At 44.8% G+C, this 27,941-nt stretch overlaps 1 protein-coding gene across 1 annotated transcript; it reads right to left on the reverse strand.

Moving 5' to 3' along the window:
- On the reverse strand, window positions 1–27,715 carry LOC128067390 (regulator of MON1-CCZ1 complex). The gene is made up of 20 exons (XM_052660398.1): window positions 27,548–27,715; window positions 26,826–26,902; window positions 24,214–24,298; window positions 22,879–22,935; window positions 21,426–21,512; window positions 17,277–17,417; window positions 16,881–16,984; window positions 15,329–15,418; window positions 15,132–15,237; window positions 14,328–14,439; window positions 12,407–12,451; window positions 12,107–12,160; window positions 11,332–11,460; window positions 10,755–10,861; window positions 2,455–2,574; window positions 1,887–1,964; window positions 1,479–1,583; window positions 1,186–1,254; window positions 877–1,102; window positions 1–143 (listed from the first exon to the last, which is right to left on the reverse strand). The coding sequence occupies exons 1-20, from the start codon at window positions 27,647–27,649 to the stop codon at window positions 64–66; spliced, it is 1,974 nt and encodes a 657-aa protein (XP_052516358.1). The 5' UTR covers window positions 27,650–27,715; the 3' UTR covers window positions 1–63.
- Between the last annotated feature and the right edge of the window lie 226 nt (window positions 27,716–27,941).

Consider the following 27,941-nt stretch of genomic DNA (forward strand, 5'->3'; position numbering starts at 1 on the left):
TATTAATGCAATAAATTAACTCTGTACACATTATATATATATATAAAAAACTAGCAAGTGACCTCAGAACGTTGTAGGCCTCATTAGAGCTTGGTCTCCGAAAACTTGTTTGAAAAAAGCGACATGTTCTTCACAGTGTTCTCCTGTAAAGGAAAATGCAGATTTAATCCGTTAAGACGAGGCACAGAAGAAGAAAACAAGGGAGCGCTTTGCGGCTCCTAGATATGGACACTGGGTTTTAACTTCTTTTTCAATCATAAAATACTTTGTTTTCCTAAGCTTCTGAGTCATCCTTTCTGTTCACACAGCTCATGCCATCACAGGACTGGCTGGTGCCTTGACAACCCCCAGCAACCCCGCTGTCTGCCCTGAGAGATGGTAGAGAAGCGGGGAGATCTGTAAACAATGGAAGCCCTGAAGGAGTCACAGCTTCCCCCATCCTGAGGAAAAGGGTCCTTTAGATTTCATAACTTTGGAGATTAGAGTGATTGGCCAATGCATCCTGCCTAAAAATGAACCATTAACAAGCCTCAGGCCATTGACAACCCTCTACAGCCATTTCCGGTCTTGTTCCTGATTCTTCAGAAAGGGCCATTCCAGGCCCAGATGTCAGACAGCTGTGCCCAGATGACACTGTCTTCACCCCATCACTCCGGGCAAGTTCTAGAGCAGAACCCCAACTCCATCAGCACCCTGAATCCACTCTCACTACAGTGAACAGTCTAAGGCTTATGTGGGCTGGTACAGAATTTTCTTCTTTAAGAATTAGCCCAAGAGTTCCCCAAACCAAAAGCCTTCTTGCCCCACCCCAGCCACCAGTGATCTCCTGGTACTGAATGTGGCTGCCCCACATCTTCCTTGCAGCTGTATTCTCACCTGGTGTGAAACTAGGGTTCCCTCGCAGACGCTGGTTGCGCTGTTCAAAAAACCGGAATATCGTGTAGAAAAGCATGTGGTCTTCAGTCTGCTTTGCAGCATCTAGAAACTTCCGCGCAGAGATGTTATCATGGCCACCAATGCCCCGGATGAACCTTAAGGCAGCTAACACTTGGTGTTTGGAAAGGAGAACTTCTACTATTTCATCATTTGCTGTGGAAAGTCGCTAGAAATAAGGTGGAAAGCTGGGTCAGTGCAAGCAGTAGGAACAGCCTTCTGTGTGGTTTGAAACTTGGCTGTATCAGTTACCTTCAGCATATCCAGAGACAGCTGATGGGCAGGAGGATAAAAACTTTCTAGGGAAAGCAGCAGACAAGCCTGAAAGACACACACGTTCAGATTGGATTCATCATATGTTGGAAGATCAAAGTATTTTTTATACTTGTTTTTATTTGGCTATGCCAGGTTACAACATGCCAGCTCTTCCTTGTGGCAAGCAGGGTCTGGTTACTCCACCAGGAATCGAACCTGGGCCCCCTGCATTAGGAACGTGGAGTCTTAGCCACTGGATCCCCAGGGAAGTCCCGCCAGCCAGCACTCACCAAAGGCTTGGAGTCGCTGAGGACATGGTACTGCAGGAACTGGTGCAGCGTGGAGAAGAGGCTGTGCTGGACGAGTGTCCTGATGACCAGCTCGTGTAGGTAATGCTGAGGCACAGACAGGCATGCCACTCAGCTACAGACCAGAGACGCCGTGTGCCGAGGCCCGCGGCTGCTCTACGTGAAGCTCCCATCACTAAGAGGAGGGGGTCTATGTGCAGGTGAAAGAAGCCAACCCTCATCTGACACTGATCATCCCACTGAAGAACACGGGGTCCTGGGAGGGGGTGACTCACTCTGAGCCAGGTGTGCAGACCCTTGTGGGATATTGACAGCCACCTCAGTTGACACAGTGATGCTGCTTTTACTCTAATGATTCCCTGTCCCTGGGACGTGGGCCCACAGAGGTACCTGTACTGTGATCTGAAACTGGTTCAGGGAGCGGATGTACTCCATGAGCACGGCGATCACGAATTTGTGCGGCGTCTCCTGCACAGAGGAGAATGGTTAGACACACACGTGACTCCTTGTTCATCTGCCTCCTGGCTTCTGGGGTTCCACTAGGCTGTGCTGTGCTGGACTTGGTCACTTCAGTCATGTCCAACTCTGTGTGACCCCATGGATGGTAGTCCACAGGCATCTCTGTCCATGGGATTCTCCAGCCAAGAATATTGGAGTGGGTTGCCATGCCCTCCTCCAGGGGATCTTCCTGACCCAGGGATCAAACTCACATCTCTGACATCTCCTGCACTGGCAGGCGGGTTCTTTACCGCTAAGCCACCCTCCAGACTCTCCCAGGTCTGTGATCATATTTAAGCTTGAGTATTAGGGGCCAAACGATGAGCATTCATTCAGTCCTCACTGCAAGAGAGCTCGGTTACTCTAATCACATCCTGAGTTCTTTTTCCTCAATTCCCTTCAAGTATGATCACTGCCTTGGGAATCCTAAGCCCAAAGCGGGCTGGCGAGCCTCCCCTACCTTCTTCTCCGTGAACACCGACAGAACATGGGTGTACATGTCCGACTGGTCGACCACGGCCTGGGTGCGCACCGGCCTCCTGAGCAGCGGGCCACTCCGGCTCTGCCCCGCCTCCATGGCCTGCACACAAACCACAGACAGGATCTCAGTCGTCTTCTGGATAACGGCATGCTTGCAGTCAATCCAAAAAGACCAAATTCCTAGATGCTGTGAGCCTGGGCATGAGCAGAGTGTAGCACGTAGACAAACTGCAGTAGAGCTGGAGAAGATGTTTAGCAGGGCAGAGCTGATAATCCTGAAAACACATGGATGTGTTTTGGATGGAACTAAAAAGCCTAAGACGTAGTTTTATTAAGAATTATTTTTTTAAGCTCTTAAAATAACTCCTTAATATTGTTATTGCAAACAATCTGGCATTTGTTGTCTAATTAAAACGGCTACTCTTTGTTTTATGAAGCCCAGATGGTATGCAGGGACGGGAGGCGATAAGTCGCAGCGACCACGCTCACCAAACACCTGAGCTACTCGGACCTGGGAAGGGCACAAAACGCAGGCCCAACTGAGTCTGCGCCTCTGAGGACTACCCAAGTGCCTAAGCCTGAGCGGCTTAGACCTGGGAGGTTCATGCAGCCCAGGGCCAGTCTCAGATGGTTCCCGTCGGAGCAACCTAGAGCCTGAGCTGTGTGCACCGCCAGCAGGGGCAGGCCCAGTGTGGCTGAGACACTGTGAGCACACGCCAGTGTCATTTGTTTGCAGCGTCCCTCCCTTCCCACAGCGCAACTAAACAAGTGAGCCTAAAAAAAGTGTCCACCACCACCCCCCTTGTGACAGGGCTGAAATCGGACACTGAAGAGACCAGCAAACAGAAGAAGCGAAAACAGAGGGAACTGCCTTGGAAGTGACAGGTGCAATACATTAAAACCCTGTCGTTAGTACCGACTACATAGGAAGAGGCCTATAGATCTTGAGAAATATAAGCCGGACCAAAGAACTACCTGAAAATGAACTGACCCCACTCTGCCCGCAACAACACCAGAAAAAGTCCTAGATATATCTTTACTATTTTTACGATTGTTCTTTTTTTTTTTGGTTGTTTTTTCTTCTTTTCTTCTTCTTTTTTTTAAAGTTTTTAATTTTTAAATCCTCTATTTCTCCTTTATTTTTCATTTTTATAACCTACTATTACTTAAAAAAAAACACCCTATTTTTAAAGCAAACTTCATATTTTTTTTTCAATAATTCTTGTGACTTTTTTCCTTCTTGTCTTTAATACTATATTTTTGAAAATCCAACCTCTACTCTAGATTTTTAATCTTTGCTTTTTGGTATTTGTTATCAATTTTGTACCTTCAAAATCCCAATCTTCAGTACCCATTTTTACATGAGAGTGAGATTACTGGCTTGACTGCTCTGTCTCCTCCTTTGGACCCTCCTTTATCTCCACCATGTCGCCTCTGTCTCCTCCCTCCCCCTTCTCTTCCCTACCCAACTCTGTGAATCTCTGTGTGTTCCAGATGGTGGAGAACACTTAGGAAACTGATTACTGGCTGGATCTGTCTCTCTCCTTTTCATTCCCCTCTTTTATCCTCCTGGCCACCTCTGTCTACTTCCTCCCTCTCCTCTTCTCTGTATAACTCCGTGAACATCTCTGAGTGGTCCAGACTGTGGAGCACACACAAGGAAGTGATTACTGGCTAGCTTCCTCTCTCTTCTTTTGATTCCACCTCATCGCATTCGGGTCACCTCTAACTCCCCCATCCCTCTTCTCATCTCCATGTAGCTCTGTGAACCTCTCTGGGTGTCCCTCAATGTGGAGAAACTTTTCATCTTTAACCTAGATGTTTTATCAACAGTGTGGTATAGAATGAGAAGTTTTGAGACTACTGTAAAAATAAAACTGAAAACCACAAGCAGGAGGCCTAAGTCCAATTCCTGAGAACATCAGACAACTCCTGACTCCAGGGAACATTAATCGATAGAAACCCATCAGACACCTCCATACCTACACTGAAACCAAGCACCACCCGAGGGCCAACAAGTTCCAGAGCAAGACATACCACGCAAATTCTCCAGCAACACAGGAACACAGCCCTGAGCTTCAATATACAGGCAGCTCAAAGTTACTCCAAAACCACTGACATCTCATAACTCATTACTGGACACCTCATTGCACTCCAGAGAGAAGAAATCCAGCTCTACCCACCAGAACACTGACACAAGCTTCCCTAACCAAGAAACCTTGACAAGCCACTGATACAACCCCACTCACAGCAAGGCAACTCCATAATAAAGAGAATTCCACAAAATGCCAGAATTCAGAAAGGCCACCCCAAACGCAGCAAAATAAAAAAGATGAAGAGACAGAGGAATATCCAGCAGGTAAAGGAACAGGATAAATGCCCACCAAACCAAACAAAAGAGAAGGAGAGGAAATCTACCTGATAAAGAATTCTGAATAATGATAGTGAAAATGATCCAAAATCTTGAAAATGAAATGGAATCACAGATAAATAGCCTGGAGACAAGGATTGAGAAGATGCAAGAAAGGTTTAACAAGGAGCTAGAAGAAATAAAAAAGTCAATATATAATGAATAATGCAATAAATGAGATCAGAAACGCTCTGGAGGCAACAAATAGTAGAATAATGGAGGCAGAAGATAGGATTAGTGACATAGAAGATAGAATGGTAGAAATAAATGAATCACAGAGGAAAAAATAGAAATGAATTAAAAGAAATGAGGACAATATGAGACCTCCAGAACAATATTAAACGCTCCAACATTCGAAGTATAGGAGTCCCAGAAGTAGAAGACAGAAAGACCATGAGAAAATACTTGAGGAGATAATAGTTGAAAACTTTCCTAAAATGGGGAAGGAAATAATCACCCAAGTCCAAGAAACCCAGAGAGTCCCAAACAGGATAAACCCAAGGTGAAACACTCCAAGACACATATTAATCAAATTAACAAAGATCAAATACAAAGAACAAATATTAAAAGAAGCAAGGGAAAAACAACAAATAACACACAAGGGGATTCCCATAAGGATAACAGCTGATCTTTCGATAGAAACTCTTCAGGCCAGGAGGGAATGGCAAGACATACTGAAAGTGATGAAAGAAAATAACCTACAGCCCAGATTACTGTACCCAGCAAGGATCTCATTCAAATATGAAGGAGAAATCAAAAGCTTTACAGACAAGCAAAAGCTGACAGAACTCAGCACCACCAAACCAGCTCTCCAACAAATGCTAAAGGGTATTCTCTAGACAGGAAACACAAAAAGGGTGTATAAACCCAAACCCAAAACAATAAAGTAAATGGCAACGGGATCATCCTTATCAATAATTATCTTAAATGTAAATGGGTTGAACGCCCCAACCAAAAGACAAAGACTGGCTGAATGGATACAAAAACAAGACCCCTATATATGTTGTCTACAAGAGACCCACCTCAAAACAAGGGACACATACAGACTGAAAGTGAAAGGCTGGAAAAAGATATTCCACGCAAATAGAGACCAAAAGAAAGCAGGAGTAGCAATACTCATATCAGATAAAATAGACTTTAAAACAAAGGCTGTGAAAAGAGACAAAGGACACTACATAGTGATCAAAGGATCAATGCAAGAGGAAGATATAACAATTATAAATATATATGCACCCAACATAGGAGCACCGCAATATGTACGACAAATGCTAACAAGTATGAAAGGGGAAATGAACAATAACACAATAACAGTGGGAGACTTTAATACCCTACTCACACCTATGGATAGATCAACTAAACAAAAAATTAACAAAGAAACACAAACCTTAAATGATACAATAGACCAGTTAGACCTAATTGATATCTATAGGACATTTTACCCCAAAACAATGAATTTCACCTTTTTCTCACGTGCTCATGGAACCTTCTCCAGGATAGATCACATCCTAGCATTAGTAAAATCAAAAAAAATGGAAATCATTCCAAGCATCTTTTCCGACCATAATGCAGTAAGAGTTGATCTCAATTACAGGAGAAAAAATTTAAAAATTTAAAAATGCGGAGGCTGAACAACACGCTCCTGAGTAACCAACAAATCACAGAAGAAATCAAAAAAGAAATCAAAATATGCATAGAAACGAATGAAAATGAAAGCACAACAACCCAATACCTGTGGGACACTATAAAAGCAGTGCTAAGGGGAAAGTTCATAGCAATACAGGCATACCTCAAGAAACAAGAAAAAAGTCAAATAAATAACCTAACTATACACCTAAAGCAACTAGAAAAGGAAGAAATGAAGAACCCCGGGGTTAATACAAGGAAAGAAATCTTAAAAATCAGGGCAGAAATAAATGCAAAAGAAACAAAAGAGACCATAGCAAAAATCAACAAAGCCAAAAGTTGGTTCTTTGAAAGGATAAATAAAATTGACAAACCATTAGCCAGACTCATCAAGAAACAAAGGGAGAATATTCAAATCAATAAAATTAGAAATGAAAATGGAGAGATCACAACAGACAACACAGAAATACAAAGGATCATAAGAGACTACTCTCAGCAATTATATGCCAATAAAATGGACAATGTGGAAGAAATGGACGAATTCTTAGAAAAGCACAACTTTCCAAAACTGAACCAGGAAGAAATAGAAAATCTTAACAGACCCATCACAAGCACGGAAATTGAAATTCTAATCAGAAATCTTCCAGCAAACAAAAGCCCAGGTCCAGACGGATTCACAGCTGAATTCTACAAAAAGTTTAGAGAAAAACTAACACCTGCCCTACTCAAACTCTTCCAGAAAATTGCAGAGGAAAGGAAACTTCCAAACTCATTCTATGAGGCCACCATCACCCTAATACCAAAACCTGACAAAGATGCCCCAAAAAAAGAAAACTACAGGCCAGTATCACTAATGAAGATAAATGCAAAAAGCCTTAACAAAATTCTAGCAATCAGAATCCAACAACACATTCAAAAGATCTTACATCATGACCAAGTTGGCTTTATCCCAAGGATGCAAGGATTCTTCAATATCTGCAAATCAATCAACCTAATATAACACATTAACAAATTGAAAAATAAAAGTCATATGATTATCTCAATAGATGCAGAGAAAGCCTTTGACAAAATTCAACATTCATTTATGATAAAAACTCTCCAGAAAGCAGGAATAGAAGGGACATACCTCAACATAATAAAAGCTATATATGACAAACCCACAGCAAACATTATCCTCAATGGTGAAAAATTGAAAGCATTTCCCCTCAAGTCAGGAACAAGACAAGGGTGCCCACTTTCACCACTACTATTCAACATAGTTCTGGAAGTTTTGGCCACAGCAATCAGAGCAGAAAACGAAATAAAAGGAATCTAAACTGGAAAAGAAGTAAAACTCTCACTGTTTGCAGATGACATGATCCTCTACACAGAAAACCCTAAAGACTCCACCAGAAAACTACTAGAGCTAATCAATGAATACAGTAAAGTTGCAGGATATAAAATCAACACACAGAAATCCCTTGCATTCCTATACCCTAATGAGAAAGTAGAAAACGAAATTAAAGAAACAATTCCACTCACCATTGCAACGAAAAGAATAAAATACTCAGGAATATATCTGCCTAAAGAAACAAAAGACCTATATATAGAAAACTATAAAACACTGGTGAAAGAAATCAAACAGGACACTAATAGATGGAGAAATATACCATGTTCATGGATCAGAAGATCAATATAGTGAAAATGAGTACATTACCCAAAGCAATCTACAGATTCAATGCAATCCCTATCAAGCTACCAGCGGTATTTTTCACAGAGCTAGAACAAATAATTTCACAATTTGTATGGAAATACAAAAAACCTCGAATAGCCAAAGCAATCTTGAGAAAGGAGAATGGAATTGGAGGAATCAACCTGCCTGACTTCAGACTCTACTACAAAGCCACAGTCATCAAGACAGTATGGTACTGGCACAATATATATTTCTGTGAAATATAGAAATATAGATCAATGGAACAAAATAGAAAGCCCAGAGATGAATCCACACACCTATGGACACTTTATCTTCGACCAAGGAGGCAAGAATATACAATGGATTAAAGACAATCTCTTTAACAAGTGGTGCTGGGAAAACTGGTCAACCACTTGTAAAAGAATGAAACTAGAACACTTTCTAACACCATACACAAAAATAAACTCAAAATGGATTAAAGATCTAAACGTAAGACCAGAAACTATAAAACTCCTAGAGGAGAACATAGGCAAAACACTCTCCGACATAAATCACAGCAGGATCCTCTATGACCCACCTTCCAGAATACTGGAAATAAAAGCAAAAATAAACAAATGGGATCTAATTAAAATTAACAGCTTCTGCACAACAAAGGAAACTATAAGCAAGGTGAAAAGATAGCCTTTGGAATTGGAGAAATAATAGCAAATGAAGCAACTGACAAACAACTAATCTCAAAAATATACAGCCAACTCCTGCAGCTCAATTCCAGAAAAATAAACGACCCAATCAAAAAATGGGCCAAAGAACAAAATAGACATTTCTCCAAAGAAGACATACAGATGGCTAACAAACACATGAAAAGATGCTCAACATCACTCATTGTCAGAGAAATGCAAATCAAAACCACAATGAGGTACCACTTCACACCAGTCAGAATGGCTGTGATCCAGAAGTCTACAAGCAATAAATGCTGGAGAGGGTGAGGAGAAAAGGGAACCCCTCTTATACTGTTGGTGGGAATGTAAACTAGTACAGCCACTATGGAGAACATTGTGGAGATTCCTTAAAAAACTGGAAATAGAACTGCCTTATGACCTAGCAATCCCACTGCTGGGCATACAAACTGAGGAAACCAGAATTGAAAGAGACACGTGTACCCCAATGTTCATCGCAGCACTGTTTATAATAGCCAGGACATGGAAGCAACCTAGATGTCCATCAGCAGATGAATGGATAAGAAAGCTGTGGTACATATACACAATGGAGTATTGTTCAGCCATTAAAAAGAATACATTTGAATCAGTTCTAATGAGGTGGATGAAACTGGAGCCGATTATACAGAGAGAAGTAAGCCAGAAAGAAAAACACCAATACAGTATACTAACACATATATATGGAATTTAGAAAGATGGTAACGATAACCCTGTGTGCGAGACAGCAAAAGAGACACAGAAGTATAGAACAGACTTTTGGACTCTGTGGGAGAGGGAGACGGTGGGATGATTTGGGAGAATGGCATTGAAACATGTATAATATCATGTAAGAAACAAATCTACAGTCTGGTTTCAATGCAGGATACAGGATGCTTGGGGCTGGTGCACTGGGATGACCCAGAGAGAATGTATGGGGAGGGAGGTGGGAGGGGGGTTCAGGATTGGGAACTCATGTACACCCATGGCGGATTCATGTTGATGTATGGCAAAACCAATATAGTATTACAAAGTAAAATAAAGTAAAATTTTAAAAAATAAAAAATAAAACCACTGCCATTTTTAGCCTTTGGACTACTCAGGTTCATGAAGGCGAATAATTCATTCCACTTGTCTTGAACTTCCTTCTAGCTTCAGAAGACACACTTATGAAACAGTATAGCAGACCCTGAGAAGCCGACCCTTCACAACAGACACTCAACACTTTTGTTTTTTTTTGGCTGCAAGGGGCATGTGAGATCTTAAGTCCCCAGACCAGTTCCCCAACTGGTCCCACACCACGCCCCTAGCAGTGGAAGTGCTGGGTTCGTGGAGTCTTCACCACTGGACCACCAGGGAAGTCCAACAAACACCTGAACCTACTCCAGGAAAAGTGCAGTGCTAATACTGAATCGTCAGGATCTTAAAAGGAGCTTGACTGAATGACAAGGTAAGTCTTATTTTTATAGCTTTTCCATCCTAAAATGAAAGAAAGATGTGGCAAAATGATTTACATACTGATTCACCAAAGTCTAGACTCTGGCTTGGCAGAAAGACATAAAATAATGCAACCTGAGACTGATTTTCTCATCTGTTACGTAAAGGGAGACCAAGGATCTACACATGTGTAAGACCAAACACAGATTAAAAACAACAAATGAAGAGGAAGCCATTAAGTGACAGTCAGCCTCTGAGCTCAGGGGACACGGCGACTCTAAGTTTAAGCTCCCTGTAAACATCCACCATGCCCTCTGGCACAGGGCAATCCTCAGTGTTATCAATCTATGAGAATCTTGCTTATAATTACGTTGAAAATATACCCAGGGTGGGGTGTGGTGAAGTGGAGTGTCCCACCTTGTATGTAAGGTGTACATACTACTTACCATCGTGTAACTCTGCTCAGCGTCCAGGTACTTCTTATACTCCTGGTTGAGTTTGTCAAAGACGGTGGCTATCACGGGCAATGTCGCTCTGTCTGACTCTGTCAACACTGGAAGGAATCAAGGTTCACAGCTGTCAGCCAACACGCTAGGAGAGAAAGGACTCGTCTCCGAGGGTCACCAGGAGACATGACACAGTTTAGGGGCTGGGGGCCCTGAGGGCGGTCACCAGCCCTTGCCGGATACTAACAGAGGGCATCAGGAGAGTCTCAGTATTAACAGACACAATGTCATAAGTGACTTAGACTCAGGAAAAGGTTTCTTTTCCAGCTGGGGAGGGCAGCCTCTACCCTCTGTGTGCCCAGGTTTAGGTCTGTTTTTTAGTCTCTCCTACCCAAGAAATGTCTTGCAGGAATAAATCACTTTTATACCAAGCAGCCTTTCCAAGGGGTTAAATGATGCCCCCATCACTGAGCCCACAGGCTGCAGACAGGAGAAGAGTGTGGCCCACCTCGCGGTGGGCGTGCAGGCCATGTCAGGAATCAGACAGAGAGGCTGAAGCTGCCCCACCCCTACTCACTCTGCGAGCACACAGATAGGATGACCATCTTGCACTCCTTCCTCTGCAGGAGGAAGTCCATGAGCCTGCCTTTATCCAGCAAGAGGTTCACTATGGGCTGCAGTTTCACCTGGAGGTTCCAGAGGTAACCTGTGGAGAGGCGGCACACTGAACCCTGGCTGCAAACCAGAGCAGTGGCCCCAGAGCTGCTTGCCTCCACCTTCCCGGCGGCCAGGGTCAGGGGGTGGCGGGGGAGGTGTAGCTGCAGAACTGAGCCAAGGGCTGTGCTCACAACACAGCCCAGGCTGCGACGCTCAGGACACCCACACCATAGTGGGGTGCAGCCAACGACCTCTGCATGTTGGCCGATTCCTCACAGAGGAACCCTCCCTGCACACTCCCGGAGCATCCACTGAATATAGGCACCTCCTCCCCTTCAGCGCTGATGGGAGAGCAGGTGGCAGCCCAGGCACAGACTCTGGTCCTGGGCTCCTCTTCTGCTCTGACTCGTTAGACAAAGGCAATTCCTGAAGCTCCCAAAGGAGCCCTGGAACCCACCATCCTCCCAGCCCTGGGCAACCCCTGTCCTCGAACCTCCCAACAGCCTCACTGCTGGGCAGTGGGCACAGTCCTTCTCAATGGGGCTCTGGGAGAGAATTAAAGGCTTCACTGCGAATGTCTGAGTCAGCCCTTTCTCCCCAGGGCTGGCACCGAGCTGGTACCCTCGAGACAGACAGGAGACCCTCCACAAGCTTGTCTTTCTAACAGGACAACCCCACCCGCACCCCAGACCCACCTTGACTCGCGCTGATGATGATGTCGGGCTGGAAGACGATCCACGATGAAGAATCCACACGTTATAGGAAACACTACCCCAGGAGAGGAGGACAGGAGGCAACCCAGGTCCCAAGAGCATCCTTCCCACCCCTCACTGAGGCCCCCATGGAGGCCCGGCCCTCGATGAGAGGGAAACCCCACGGGTGATTTCCATGATGCGATTCACCAGACCCGGGGTCTTGGACCACCCTTAGACCCCTGTGTAAGGAGAAGTGACAGCTTCCCTCCCCGGCGCGGCCAAGGCCTTTGGAAAAGATACAGAGTTTACATGGGACGGGGGACTGGCTGGTCACAGGAGCCGGACCTACAAACACAGAAGACACGTGTGTAAGGGCTAAGTAACCCAACAGAAAGTGCTACCAGTACAACACTTAATACTTCCTAAAGGCTTCAGTGCGTCTTCATTCCACTGCAGTTAAGTAAGGAGGAAGTGAGTTGGCACGTCCCACTGATAACACCGATCAGGAGGAAGAGGGAAGTCGAGAACAACCCATGAAGATGTCTAAAGGAAAAAGTCTTGAAAGAAGCGGAAAACAGGTTAAAGTTTCTTTCACAGCACTGTCTTGCTGTTTTACACACGTGCGCAAGAAACAACTGAAAAAGTCACCTGGGTGATTTCAGATTGGAATATAGGTTTTAATCAGCTGGTTAGAAAAGATGCTAATTTTGCACAGACTCCAACCCTCCACCGCCCCCGCTCCATTAGAGGACGGGGCTGGAATGTTTAGAGTTGTTCTTGCTCCAATTACCAGCATTTATTTTCATGCTGAGTAAGCAGTCACAGATACCAGCCATTCATCTGACACCATCTACTCTAAGTGCTGACATCTTTCAACTACCCTGGGTAAAGGAAGAAGCTGGAAAGAACAGAGAAGGCTGAGACCTAATCAGATGTGAGAACTACAGCCGACCCTCAAGGCGGGTGTGAACTCCACGGGCCCACTTACACAGAGGTATTTCTCAACAAAAGAAACCGCAGGACTGCACAGCCTATGGGTGGCTGAGTCTGCCCGTGCAGACCGATGGGTATGGAGGGCTGACCATCAGTTTTATGCAGATTAACCCTCACTGTTCAAGGGTCAACTGTAGCTTGTTCTCAAACTCTGCTCAGCTGGCTGATCCTGCAAGTCCCAGCGTGCAGGCGCGAGGCAGCGCTCTGGCTAAACTGTCAGCGAGAGCCTGACCTGATTCTTCTCGTGACAGGTACTCGGACGTCCTGTCAGTGGCTTAGGCCAACCCAAAGCTATGTGACAAGGGTTCCTTTAAGAAAACGCTCCTCCTGGAGTTCCACATGTGCACTTGTGACTCTGGTTTATACGTGGCAACTACAACCAACCTGCTCCAGACTCCCATCTCCTTGAAAAAGAACGTGGTTTGAGTTCTCCCCTGAAGTCAGTCACACTGAGGAAAAGCAAAAGGAACGAAATGGCTTTTCCCCTTTTCTGACATCCTGACCTTCTCTCTCCTCTGACTTCTCACTGCCACTTCTTCCAGTCGGAGGATGGATTCAGAATAACCTCACAACTACAGCCTTACACTTCCCATGACCACCAGTCAAGGGAAGACAACAGTCATTGTCATCACAGTCACACAGAACTTAAGAACAATAAGGAGAAGTGATCCCAGGATAAATAACAGCCATAAATAGCCAAACTTAACCGCACGGTTACCGAGCAGGGACAAACAGAAATGTCAACATCTTACTCAACATTAAAAACTCTTTGAGCTTCAGTGGGTAATCACAATGCTCCATTGTAAAGCTCAGAGAAAAGAAATCATTCTGTTTTCTTCAAAGGGAGATTCATGTCACTTATAAAACGTTTTTCATGAGAACACAATGTAACTTATAGACTCAGTAGTGTTAGTCGCTCAGTCGTGACCGACTCTGAGACCCCAAAGACTGTCTGTCGCCCGCCAGGCTCCTCTGTCCATGGAACTCTCCAGGCAAGAATACTGGAGTGGGTGCCATTTTCTTCTCCAGGGGATGTTCCCAATCCAGAGACTGAATTCGCATCTCCTGCGTTGCAGGCAGATTCTTTATTATCTGAGCCACCAGGGAAGCCCAAGATTCAGTAGTGACGTTAGAAAAAACAGACAGAAGCAGCCCTGGGAAAGTGAACAGATGTGGGAAGCCCTGGACCTGCTCCCCCTTCCACCCACACACGGCCACTCCCTCGTACCTGCTGCGGGGATCTGATAGGGCTGGATGGATCGAGCTGGGAGCACCGGGTGATGCAGAATAACAGAGCCGTCGAATTCCCCCCTCAGCCTGATATCAAATATCACCGACGTCTGGCGGGCAGAAAGACAACCGCGTGGTATCAGCCCAACAGACCGCAGCTCCACCTGCCCTCTCGGGACCTCACGTCTTCTGTTCAGACCCACTGAAGGAGCCTTGGGTCTGCGATCGACCCCTGCATGCTGGTGCCTATCTGAGGAGGACTCTGCTGCGACATCACAGCTCTCCGCCAGCTCTCACATGGATCCCCACATCTATGACTCGCTGCCTCCGAAGGGCTCCAGTGATGCGAACACAGCCTTTTCACTGCAACTTGCAACATCTTTATTAGTTAACCACACGGGTGTCACCAGCCTCCAGGAGGGAAGCGGCTTGTCTCCTACCGGACACCCAGCTGACAGGCATTCTAGTTCTTTCTCTGGAGCCACATGGCCTCAAAACCACCATCATTTACTCACAAAGGGGCTCAGGTGCTAGCGCAACACAGTGGCTCGGCAGGAGTTCCTGGCTCAGGTGGCTCAACCAAATATCTATTCCCAAGTTCGATCTCATGTGTGTTATTTTCTGAAACAGTATTTAATTCTCCTAATCAACTGGTAGGGTTTTCCTAAACCATCTAGAAGACCAAACCCATTTCTACCTGGAAGACCAGTATTTTCAGTATAAAGAGCACTTTCTAGTCTTTCGCAGAATGTTTTGTCATTTTCACAGCTCTCTGGAGCAGGACTTGCCCCTACGCTCATACCTCTGTGTCCTGATGATGAACCACGACCAGGTTGTCCACCACGTTTAGGGCAAACTTCCCCGTCCGGTTTAACTTCAATATGTGCATCTTTTTACAGGCACCTTCTCTGTAAGACAAGAGAAAGGTCACAAAATAGATCAACAAGCTGTGGTTTGTATTTTAAAACTGGAGAAGAGGGAAGACAGCTTTAAGCATACCGTGGGAGGTGATACAGGACCACCTCTGCTCCAGCACTGTTGGAGGTCCGAGAATGATGCCTCAGGAAGAGAACGTACAGCTGGCTGTATCTGATCAGAGAACAGGGAGACGTAAGTCATGCTGGTCATCTGACATCCTCCCATTCTAAATGCTGAGTTATAAGGCCATAGGTAAGTGAATTACAAGATACCCACTTCATCAGATATTCTGCATGAGATATTCTGCAGCCAACAGAAACATTTACAAAGAAAGTGCAGTTACCTTAAAGAAAAAGAAATCTAATATTAAGTGAAAAACGGGGGATGCAAAACTAAATAGAACTTGATCACAGTATTTAAAAAAAAAAACCTACAAACTTATGCAGGATGTCCAAAACTACTGGAAAGAAGTACAGGTTGTTAATAGTCGTCCTTGAGTAATATGCTGTCTGTGCTCATGTGCTCATTCACGTCCGACTCTTTGCGACCCCATGGACTGTAGCCCACCAGCTTCCTTTGTCCATGGGATTTCCCAGACAAGAATAGTGGACTGGGTTGTCATTTCTTCCTCCAGGGGATCTTCCAACCCAGGGATCGAACCTGAGTCTCCTGCATTGACAGAGGGATTCTTTACCACTAGCGCCACCTGGGAAGCCCAGGGTAATATGCCAAGTCCATTTTGCTTCTCACTTTCTGTGATTTCCCAGTTTTGTAAAATGAATACATTCCTTAATCATAGGAAAGGATAATCACTTTACATTTTTAAGCCTCATCTGATAAGTGTTGCTGTGACCAGTTCCTGTAGGCAGGTTTTTGTTCCAGGAGTTCACACTGTGCTGGGGCCTGCCTCAGGGACAAGGAAGAGATAGAAGGAAGGGTCTCCATTTGCAAAGACTTCTCATTTTATCTTTTTCTACACCATCATGCCTCAGATTTCTTTAAAAAGAAAAAAAAAAGCATTCTAAGTGCTAAAAATATTTTGCCATTTGGAAACCAGTTTTAGGCCATAGAAGAATCAGAAGTAATTTAGAAGCAAAGTGTTGATATTTGCTGAATTTGGGTATATAGGACATTCTCTGAATCAGTTTTATTTTTGTGTTTGATTTTTTCATAATAAAGTTTTTAAATTGAGCTATCTACATTTCCAAATGAAAGTAAACGTTCTACACAAATAATTTAGGTCTACATCTGTTAAATAAAAAATGTAAACTATGTTTTTCTTTAGAATAAGTATGATATATTTTATGTAAAAAAAACTTTGATAAGCTTCAACTCAGAACTAAAAAAAAATTTCTGAAACTGAGAAATAAGTGGCTCAATGGTCTCATTTTATCAGACTAATGTGGTGAAAAAAACTTCTCTAAGATCACAAAGTCAATCAAATCAGAAAAGAATGTCTGGAAGATGAGGAGCTTTCTACATTCAGAAGACCCGGAAGTGGAGAAGGGGGGTCCTTCTCTTGTGTTCCAAGGCTACGGGAGCCAGGGCAGCCCTGGTGTGCTTACAACAACCTCCTATCATGACAGCACTGAAAACAATTATGAGGAGGAAGTCTCCCAAAGGACAGACATACATTGTCGCCATGGCAATGTCTCTCTCCGAGAGGCTCAGTTTAGTTGACTTTGGGGCAGCTGGTAATTCAATCTCAAACTTGGGCAGCTTTGACATGGTGCCAGCCTGTTTGGGGGAGAAAAAAGTTTTTGCAGAAGCTTATTAAGCCCTTCTGATGTTCCAGCCCTCCCCACATCACAGCACTGAGGATACACATGCACCGAGTCTTCCCCTCCTTTTCAGGGTTCCAGGCTTAGGACCCATTCTTGATGGAGATGGGATAGTATGGGGTGTCCTCTAGTGGTCAGAAGGAGCGAGCCTCTTGTTGGAGGAACTTGCCCCTTTGAAGTTACAGGATCAGTTAGGCTGTTAGAGGAACAAGGTCAGAGGACTTTTTTAAAGGGAGGCTGACCCTTACCCGGAAGTAGAAGGGCTGCAGCACATTTCCAAGCACTGTGGTGGAGAGCAAAATCACGGAGCCCTCGGGACAGTACATGTACCAGTTCACATTGATGTTCTGGCTCTTCAGGAGCTTCAGATTCCGCTTCTCTGGAAACACCTGATGCAAAGTTCAAGAAACAGAAGCTTCATTTGAAAACAGCAAATGGGAAATTCCCTGGTGGTCCAGTGGTTAGGACTCTGTGCTTCTGCTGCAGGGGATGCAGGTTTGATCCCTGGTCAGGATCCTGCATGCCTCCAGGTATGGCCAAAATAATAAAAAAGAAAATACCTGAAAACTGACATAGTATACAAAGAAAATCATAAAAAGCAGAAGTTAGTAGTTAAGTAGAAAAAAATCATTTTTGTTTATTACAGCTACCATTCTTCCAGCCCTGTACTTATTAACACTTCCAAATCTTGGCTCATTTATTCTTTCCCTGCCCTCAAGGGCTGGGCATCATTAGGCTGATTTGAGGGGAAAAAATAAGGCTCCAAGGGGCAAAGGAACCTGTGACAACCCAGGCAGCCCACCTCACTCCAGGGTCACCCAAGCCCCCACACTCCCAGGCACCATCCTCCCAAGAGTGGGGAGCATCAGCATCCTTGGTTGTCATGGATCCAGCAACACAAACCGACGCCCTGAAGCCACATGCACCAAATCAGCCACCGCCCTGCCTGCGGAATCGGCCTTCCTCCTGGTCTCCCGCTCAATCTGAGGCTGGGGGTGAGGGGGTATCCTTCTTCTAACAGATGTGTTCATGAGACTCCATGTGCAAACCAAGTAACTATTTTATCATAATAGCACATTTAAAATATACTCAGAATCTCCTGCTGCATTAAGGAGTGCTGAATAGAGCCCAAAGATGAGGTTAATGCTCCCAGAACACTGCCCTGAAGAACTGACTTGGAAGTCAGCGTTGGGGGCATGGGTTTCTCGATGATCCAGGGATAATAAAATAAACATGTGTCACAGTCCTTTTTCTTTCTTATTTCTTGAAGATCTTAAAACCACCTGGATGTCCTGAATGTACACTCTTCTACTTCTGAGAACAGAAAGATACTTTTAAATGACTGCCCCAGGAACCCTTCTGTAAAGCCACAATCCTTTCCTTGCTAGTCACAGGCACAAAATTCTATTTCTGTGCATATGGGATTCAGGTAGCTTTCCTTTCTGCCGGTCACTGAGGTACTGATAACCGACCTACAGCAAAGTACCACGGCATTCACAGCATCCTGTGTTACACAGGTGTGCCTCCTCCATTTATACATTCTAAATTAAATTACACTGGTTTCATTGGGACAACAAACTGAACACCTGAAAGAATTCTAACCCTCTCCACTTTGGCTCCACTTAAGAGATTTCAAGAGCTTTCTCAATAGATCAGGCAGCTGGAACATATTAATACATTACTGACCAGGGGATTTTTGCAGAAACTAAGGCCTGTGGCCAGCAATTTGTTATGTAAGTTAATGTTGAAACACTCTGGTCAATTATGTCCCAGTAACATAAGATGCATTACTACGTCAGTAAGTTAGTTATTAAAAGATAAAGTCCAATGTAAACAACAGAGTGAAAAGGCAACCTACAGAACAGGAGAAAGTATTTGCAAATCATCTGATAAAGGGTTAATATTCAAACTATACAAACACTTCCTACAACTCAACAAAAAGAAAATAATCCAATTTAAAAACAGAGGGGACTTCCCTGGTGACACAGTGGCTGAGAATCTGCCTGCCAATGCAGGGAACAGGGATTCAATCCCTGGTCCGGGAAGATTCCATGAGTTGTGGAGCAACTAGGCCCAAGGGCTACAGCTGTTGAAGCCTGCCCTAGAGCCTGTGTTCCAGGAGAAGCTACTGTAATGAGAAGCCCTAGCACCGCAACGAAGAGTAGCCCCTGCTCACTGCAATTAGAGAAAGCCCTTGAGCAGCAACAAAAACCCAGCACGGCCAAAGATAAATTAAATAAATATTATTTTTTTAAAAAGAGGAATAGACACCATCCAGAGCATGAACAAAAAGCCAACAAGCCATGAACAAGGTGCACACCATCACCAATCAGAGAAATGCAAATCAAAACCACAATGAGATACCATCTGACACCCAGCACGATGACTGCTATGGATAAAACAGAAAACAACAACTATTAGTGGTGAGATGGAGAAACTGGAACCTTTGTGCACCGTTGCTGGGAATGTCAAATGGCATAACTGCGATGCGGAAATGCCTCAAAAATTAAAAACAGAATTATTATGTGACCCAACAATCCCATTTGGGGGTTATATACCCAAAAGAACTGAAAGCAGGGTCTCAAAGAGGTACTCAAACACTTGTGTTAATAGCAGCATCATTCACAATAACCAAAAACTGGAAGCAATGCCAGTGTCTGTTGGTAGATAAATGGACAAACGGAATGTGGTGTATGTATTCAATGGAATATTTTTCAGGCTTGCAAAGGAAGGGAATTCTGATGCACGCTGTAACATGGGTGAACCTTGAGGACATTATGCTAAGTGAGACAGGACGGCCAGAAAAAGACCAACAGTGCACGATTCCATTTATAGGAGGTAGAGGACCTTAAAGCAGCAAATTCATAGAAGCAGAAAGGAAACCTGTGGTTACCACGGGCTGGGAAAGGGGAAATGGGGAGTTGTTGTTCAATAGGTACTGAGCTTCAGTTTTACAAGATGAAAGTTCTGGAGCTCGTTTTCACTACAACATGAAAATATTTCACGCTAATGAATTATACACTTAATGGTTAAGATGGTAGATTTCATGTTATGTGCTTTTTATCACAGTTAAAAAAAAATCTGGGACTTCCCTGGCAGCCCAATAGTTAAAGCTTCCAATGCAGGGGGCAAGGGTTCAATTCTTAGTAGGGGAACTAAAATCCCACATGGCATAGCCAAAAATTAAAAATAAGTAAAATAACAATATTTTTAAAAAAGTTTAAAAAAATATTCTTTTTAAGATGAAAAGGCAATTCATAAAACAGGAAACACAAATGTACAATACACAAAAGATGCTTAGCACCCTCCTAATGAAACATGCAAATTAAAATGCCTTTCCATCTCTCAAGATTGGCAAATGTCTACAGATTTATGATAACTAGCTCTGCTAATGGTGTGGAAAATAGAGATTCCTATATTGCTAGTGAGAATGCAACTTCTGGAAGAAATTTAGCAGTATCTGTTCAGGTTTTTACTTCTTATTCTTAATTTAGTTCTTACTTCCAATTTATTTTTTGGCCTTGTTGCATGGCATGTGGGATCTTAGTTACCTGATCAGGGACAGAACCTTCAACAGCCCCACCCCATACATACCACCCATTGGAACCAAGGAGTCTTAATTACTAGACCACCAGGAAAGTCCCTGTTCAGCTTTTTAGGTATTCATACCTAGATTATAATTTCCCTTCTAAGAACTGTGTCACCTAAGAATATAAAGCAACCTTTACAAGCTCATTCACTGCTTGAACTCACTACAGAATTGTTTGTAATCACTAGGAAACAAAGATGTTCATGAACAAGAGTTGGTAAAACTGTAGCACATCTGCACACCTGAATACCAGTCAGAATAAGCTATGGGAGGATGTCTAAGAAATATCCCTATGCAAAAAAAAAAAAAAAGAGCCAGTCCCAAAAGTTTACACAAGACAACCATATTTCTAAGTGTAGGAACCAAGTGGAGGAACAGGCACCAAATTAGTTCATAATGGTTACTTCCAGGGATTATGGGGGACTTCTTACCTTCCATATAAAGCAAAAGTAACGTCTGAATGTTTTACAAAAAAATATGTATTACTTGTAATTAGAAACAAAAAACCCAAGTGATTTCAAAAAGCTGCTAAAACATGATCACAAACCTTTCTTTAGAACAGGTAAGTAATAAACATTTGTTCTTGGTTGTTTGCTAGGTCCTATCTGACTTTTTTGTGACCCTGTAGACTGCAGCCCACCAGGCTCCTCTGTCCATGGGATTTTCCAGACAAGAATACTGGAGTGGGTTGCCATTTCCTTCTCCTGGGGATCTTCCCGACCCAGAGATTGAACCTGTGTCTCCTGTATTGGCAGGCGGATTCTCTACCACTGAGCCGCCAAGAAAGCCCAAGTAATAAATATAATACCTGGTAAAATTCGATTCCTTGATCTGTGATGAAGACAATTTCAGTAGAACTGGTCCAGCAGAATCCTAGTATGTTGGCATTTTTGGTCTGAAAAGAATTGTAGAAAGATTTTTTTTTAATAATAAAAATTAAAAAATCTGTAATTTTTTTCAAAAGTTTAAAGTACCTTGCTGTTTATATCACTCTTTAATAAAAGTTACCAAGATGTGATTACTTATGAACAAATCATACTTTCTGTTAAATACAGTGTTCCCAGATATCCACCTGAAACACCTCACTGAAGCACCTGAATGTGAATCCTTCTTGTCAACAGGATGGGGGAAAGGACTGAGTTTGGCAGGAAGGTAAGTGCCCAGCACTCTGATACCAACCTCTACCTTTAGAAATCAAAGGACAGCTGATATGCTCTGTCAAACACATCATAAAAGCTAGTGGTATAAAGGTCTTAAGGCCTAAAGATTTTCTGTGGCGGCTACCCAACGTGGGGTTGAAGATCCTGAGCCCTGCCCTGAGTCACCTGGTGAAGAGCCCCGCTGGGAGCCTCAGGGCAGCCAGGCCAGGACCAGGCTCTGCTGCACAGAGCAACGGGGTCTGCCAGGGGCTAAGGTGTCCGCAGATCGGCCCCTCTTTGCTGAGAACCCATCAGAAGTACTAGTCACTCAGTCGTGTCCGACTCTTTGCGACCCCATGGACTGCCGGACTCCTCTGTTCATGGGATTCTCCAGGCAAGAATACTGGAGTGGGTTGCCCTTTCCCCCTCCAGGGGATCTTCCTGACCCAGGGGTCAACCCTGCATCTCCTACTTTGCAGGCAGGTTCTTTACCTCTGAGCCACCTGGGAAATCTGAGGAACCCAGGTGGATCCCCAAGTAGCAAAACCATTACAAACATGTGCAAAGACAAACCACTTTATCAGCAGCTTCTGCTGGGTTTCCTAGGTGCCAAGATGCTCTCTGAGCTGAGCCCCCTCTAGCTCATCACGCCCAGCAAATCTGATTAAAATGGATTAGAATCTCCACTGACGGGAGGGACGGAAAAGGAAGGAAACAAGGAGCGCAAGTCCAGACAACACCATCGGGAAAAAGGGGGAAAGAACTCCTTTTCCAAAAACCTCCAAAGAGGCTGCTATGAAGGGAATCCAAGGTCTGACCCAGAAACGCCGCCCAGCGGAGAAGGGCAGGGGCCACAGGAAGACAACAGCCACCAAGGGCTGAAGGGGCTTGGGGTTCAACATCGTCCATCTGTTTAACCCTGCCAGCTCCATCTTACAGCTGAAGAAACGCACTTTAAAAAATTTAAAAGGTGTCCGAAGTCAGAGCCAACATGAGGCAGATCCCAGGGCCCAAGCACAATCTAATTCCACATTCGTGCTCTCAGTTACCCGGCTACCCTGTGCCTCGGGCCCTAGAGTTTACACCCACCAGCTCAGACAGAATCACCCCATCGGCCCATACCTTGCACTCCTGAGTGTACTCCAGCTGAGAACTATCCGGGATAAAATTAGAAAAGTCCTGAAAGGAAAGAAATACACAAGAGGAGAAGTGTGGATCTTCAAGTACAAAGAGACAAGAGGAAAAAGACCATTTAAAAAGTGGTCAGAAAAAAAAACAAAAAAAAACTACAGACAAAACCCCAAAGACAGGAAAAATAAAACAACTGATCTGGACAAAATGCCCCATTATCAGCAGCAGGTTGACAATTCCAATTTTTAAAATGAGTTAATCCAAATATTGTTAGAGTTCAGAAACTGATTTTGAAAATGCATTCCTCAAATGACTGATTTCGGAGAAATGGGTTGCTATATTTTACAAGAGGCTTTCCAAAAATTCTAGCAGTTAATACTGACAGAAAGAAACAGGATTTGCCTTTCTCAACAGCTTTTTCTCTGCAAATGGCGATGGTAAATACTGACAAAAGCCAAAATGCCAACAAGCTGCTCCAGATCTGAATATCTGCTCTTAGATCAAGCATTCAAAGATGAGAGAAATGAAAATATGAAGTTACTGAGGTGAGGCTAACTCCCAAAGTTGCCAAAAATATGCTTTGCACAATCTATGGTTCCAGTTATCCATCAAAACAAAAGATGCCTGATGTTCCAAATAACTTTTAAAAAAACTTTAAGGGGATTCTCTGCGATTCCAGGGGTTAGGATCCCTCACTTTTATTGCAGGGGGCCCAAGTTTGGTCCCTGGTTGGGAAGCTAAGCTCCTGCAAGCCACATAGAGCAGCAAATAAAAAAAAAAAAAGGAAAAAATTAAAAAGAGGTACATTAAAAAAATTTTTTTATGTCAAAAATGACAAACTAAGGCTGTTAAATATTTATCCAATTAAATATCTTTCTCATCTTCAAGAATCCAAAAACTCAAACACAATGCAGCATGGAACTACAGTTTCCATGAAATTAAAATAAAAATGGGTCCTTTAACACTGGAATTTTGCAGTTCATTCTCTTCCAAATGAACTTCTAGTTTTATATTTCCCTATTCCGTATTTCTTATTATTTACCGTGTAGCTTTATTTGGTCTATTTTCTTTGCTCTCAAATGTCTGACTCTTTGCGACCCCATGGACTGTAGCCTGCCAGGCTCCTCTGTCCATGGGATTCTCCAGGCAAGAACACTGGAGTGGGTTGACATGCCCTCCTCCAGGGGATCTTTCCAATCCAGGGATAGAATCTGCATCTCTGGTGTCTCCTGCATTGCAGGCAGATTCTTTACCACTAGCGCCACCTGGGAAGCCCGCCAAATGTACTTCTAATGTCCTTTTCTTTGTACTATAAAGATGTCTTACCACGGTCTTTGAGGTCCTCTGAACCGCCAATATCTTATTTTCCAAGGAAAACTTGATGCACTTCACTTCTCCTTTGTCCTCCATTCTTTAAGAAGAAAAAGCAGGTGATGATTTGTACAGTTCATGACTGCATTCTAGCTTCTATCATTTTATGAGAAGAAAAAAGACAAGTTAAATATTCAGGAAGCAGTAAATCTTAGTTTAAAATGATAATGATGTTTCTGAAGCTTATAGGACTGCTTTTCAAACAGCAGAGTCCAACTGGCAACAGGAGGCAGAAGAAACTGACCAAATTGCACATAACAAGTGACTAAGGTGTTGCAAACACTGCATTTTCACCTGAGCCTCCGTTTAGCTGTCACCAAGTCTAGACCCCAGAGTAACTTTCTCCACACACTGCCGCCTTCTCTCTCCATTGCCTTCACAGCAACGCCTTTTTTCTCCTGAGATGCTGGTAGCTGTGAGATATTTACTTACTTATTTCTGATTGAAGTATATAGCAGCTTTTTAAAAAGGAGTCTACTTTTTGCACCCAGCACCCCACGGGCTGCGCCGCCCATGACGGCTCCACCTCTGTCTCACAACCACCTCAAATGGAGGTCAAGAGGAAGCCAAGGGCTGGATCACAGGGGAAACTCTCAAAGGAAAGGGGTCACTCCCTGTCCTGATTATGGTGATGGTTTCATGTATCAAAACTCATCAACTGTGTATGTCAAATATATGCAGCTAGTAATAATCAGACCACAACAGAGCTATTAAAAGTGGCAAGACGTTTTTAAAACAGAATAGGGAATTTCCTGGTGGTCCAGTGGCTAGGACTCGGCACTTTCACTACTAGGCCTGGGTTCAATCCCTGGTCGGCAAACTACGATCCTACAAGCCGCTCAGTGTGGCCAAAAAAATCAAAGACGGTAAACTCAGTATCTCCCCTCAAGTCTTCCTGAGCCCCCTGGGCTAGATCATCATGGCCTCACCCCCACTTTCCACACCCAAGTGACCAGCGAGTCTTACCCTAAGCAACCTTCCTAAGCAACCCCGGAGAGCCTACTGGATGCCAGTCAACACTGTCTTTGATCTACACTGCCTTCAGGCAGGTTTCCACTGTACCGGCTCAGAACGCAGCAATTGTCTCTTAATGGGATACCTGAATCATATAACAGGTTCCCAACTAATCAAACTTCAATGCTGCACCAGTGCACTCTTCCCAAATACTGATCTTTTCGCCTTTTTAAAACAATCTAAAGTAATGAGATAAAATCCACAGCAGAATATAGAGGGTTCAAGCTGACCCGTCAGTGGCCACACCACCACCCATGCCTTCCCTGAGTGAAACCTCGTCTTCAGTCACACAGACAGGGAATTCCACCCCCCAACAGGGAGACTGCTTATCTTCGTGTTCTTTCCATCCAGAAGCCTCCTGTCCATCTAGAAGCCTCCCTTTCAGGCCTCGATCCTCTCTGAGGCCTTCCCTCTCCCAAGCAGTGGTCTTCCCCAGCCCGTCCCAAGATAAATGTTCATCTCTTCTCTGTGCCTCCATTCTGAAGAGACAGTGATTACAATATCTATCACAGTAAATACTATGCGTCCACTCCCTGCCTCCCAACAGTAAATGTATGGGTTTTCCAAAAGGGGGATGTGCTCACATGCTCAGTGGCTCTGTCGAGTCTGACTCTTCGAGACCCCTAAAGGGGGCCAGGCTCACTCAAAGCCTGGAGCCCAGCACACTGCAAGCAGTGTTTTCCCAACAGAGGATGATCAAAGAAAAAGAGGCTGATTCATTTTCTACTTCAAAAATTGTTTTCTAGGGACTTCCTGGTGGTCCAGTGTCTAAGAACTCTGTGTTCTCAATGCAGGGGGCCCAGGTTCCATCGCTGGTCAGGGAACCAGGTCCCACATGGCACAAGGAAAAGAACCCACACCCTGCAACTAAGACCTGGCTCAGCCAAATAAATAAAAAGCTAAAAAAAAACAAAAAAGTAAAAACTGTTTCCTAGTTACACAGTCCAACTGTAAAATGTTTTTAAAGTCACCACTGAACTGAGGATCAACTCTGTACCTTCCCCTCTGTAATCACAATAGTTAAGGTCATCAAATAGTTTCTCATCCAAACTGAGATAATTCTGAAAGTGAAAGGAGCTGGTCCCCATAGTTACACCGGTTTCACTGGGATATACTGGGACATCCAGTCCCCTTAAGTATACTGGAAGCTGAGGTTTTAACACACATGATTACATGGCAAACACTGACCCAGGAATCTCCTCCATCTCCCAAACGCTCTGGAAAGCCCCTGAGTCAAAAGAGGAAATAAAGCCCCTCTTCCACCAAGAAACCGGAAATACGAACGCTGACGCTCCGACTGGTTAATTTCAAGAGACACGAACTGGAGTATGTGGATCCCAAAACAACAAGCAAAGACTGCAGACCTTCACTCTGACAGGAAGTCCAAGGATATCCACCAAGACTGTATAGCAGGTGTCTGCTTCCCTCTTCCTACAGGCAGGGATATGTCCCACACCCAACATATAAAACAAGCTTCTAAATGAGAAACAGATAAAAACACCATTTTGTTTACACTGTTTGAAACAGTCTGGAAACGTCGGTATGATAATTACCTAAATGAGATGGGATTCCTGTCATCAGGGCCTTTCACTACCACTCCAGTGGCTCCACCAGATCGAACGGCAAAAACCTGGGAGAAAAAGCAGCGACGTTTTACCATCCTGAACTCTGAAAGGCTCCAGACACCGATACCCACCTGCGACGATGATTTCTGCTACGCTCCACCCTGGCTTCGGCTGAACTAACGTGGCACTTAGCCAACTGCGGATGCTTGGTGTCCACATAAATTTTAAGAAACAAGAGAGGAGTGACCAAAACAAGCTACCATTCGGCACGCTGCCCGCCGTGCGAGATCTGGCGGTCCTGGAGGCTGCAAGCTCTAACCCGTGAATGCACTTACGCACACCCGGCTACTCAGCCAAGCTGCTCCCCGGGTTTACAAAATTCCCGAGAACACTGAAAATCTCAGCGCCTAAATCCTTGACTGCAAGGGAAACTGATGACGAGAAGGCGTTGGGGAAACGCCGGCGTGCCACCAGCGGAACGCAGCGGCCGAGGGGCGCCGGGGTCCGCCCGGCTGTCACTTTGGGGGAGAAAGCTCTGGCCGCGGCAGAGCCCGGTCACTCAGATGCCTCACAGGACAGGACTGGCGCGGCGGCCCTAGGCCTCATCCCCGGGCCCCCGGCCCCGGCGCGCGGAACACCCGGCGGCATCGCGGGCGGCTGGCAGGGCGCGACGGGCCGCGCGGGGGAGAAGGGCGCGGGCTGGCCCGGACCTGCTTGTTGGCCTCGTCGAAGAAGACGCAGTTGACCGGGTTTGCCTTCTCGAAGTGCACCGGCCGCTCGCACAGTTCCAGGTAGTAGTCCTCCTCGCCCATGGCGGGCGCCGCGCCGGCGGCGGGGGGCCCGGGGGCGGCCGCCAGCGTGGAGCCGGTCGAGCAACACCGGATGTAATGAGTCTGGCCGGGCGGTGGCAGCGGTGGCGGCGGCGATCTCGCGGGCGCTGAGGCCGCTTCCTGGTGCCACGCCCCTTCCTGGTGCCACGCCCCCAACCCTCCGGCACGTGACTCGCAGATCTCCTCACTTAAACTGGCGACTAACCGGCCGCCTCTTAGCTGTGGGGCCCACCGGCCGGAGACCAAACTGGGCTCTCCGCGGGAGGCTCCTCCC

This window comes from Budorcas taxicolor, chromosome 22 (genome assembly GCF_023091745.1).
Source record: "Budorcas taxicolor isolate Tak-1 chromosome 22, Takin1.1, whole genome shotgun sequence".
NCBI lineage: Eukaryota > Metazoa > Chordata > Mammalia > Artiodactyla > Bovidae > Budorcas > Budorcas taxicolor.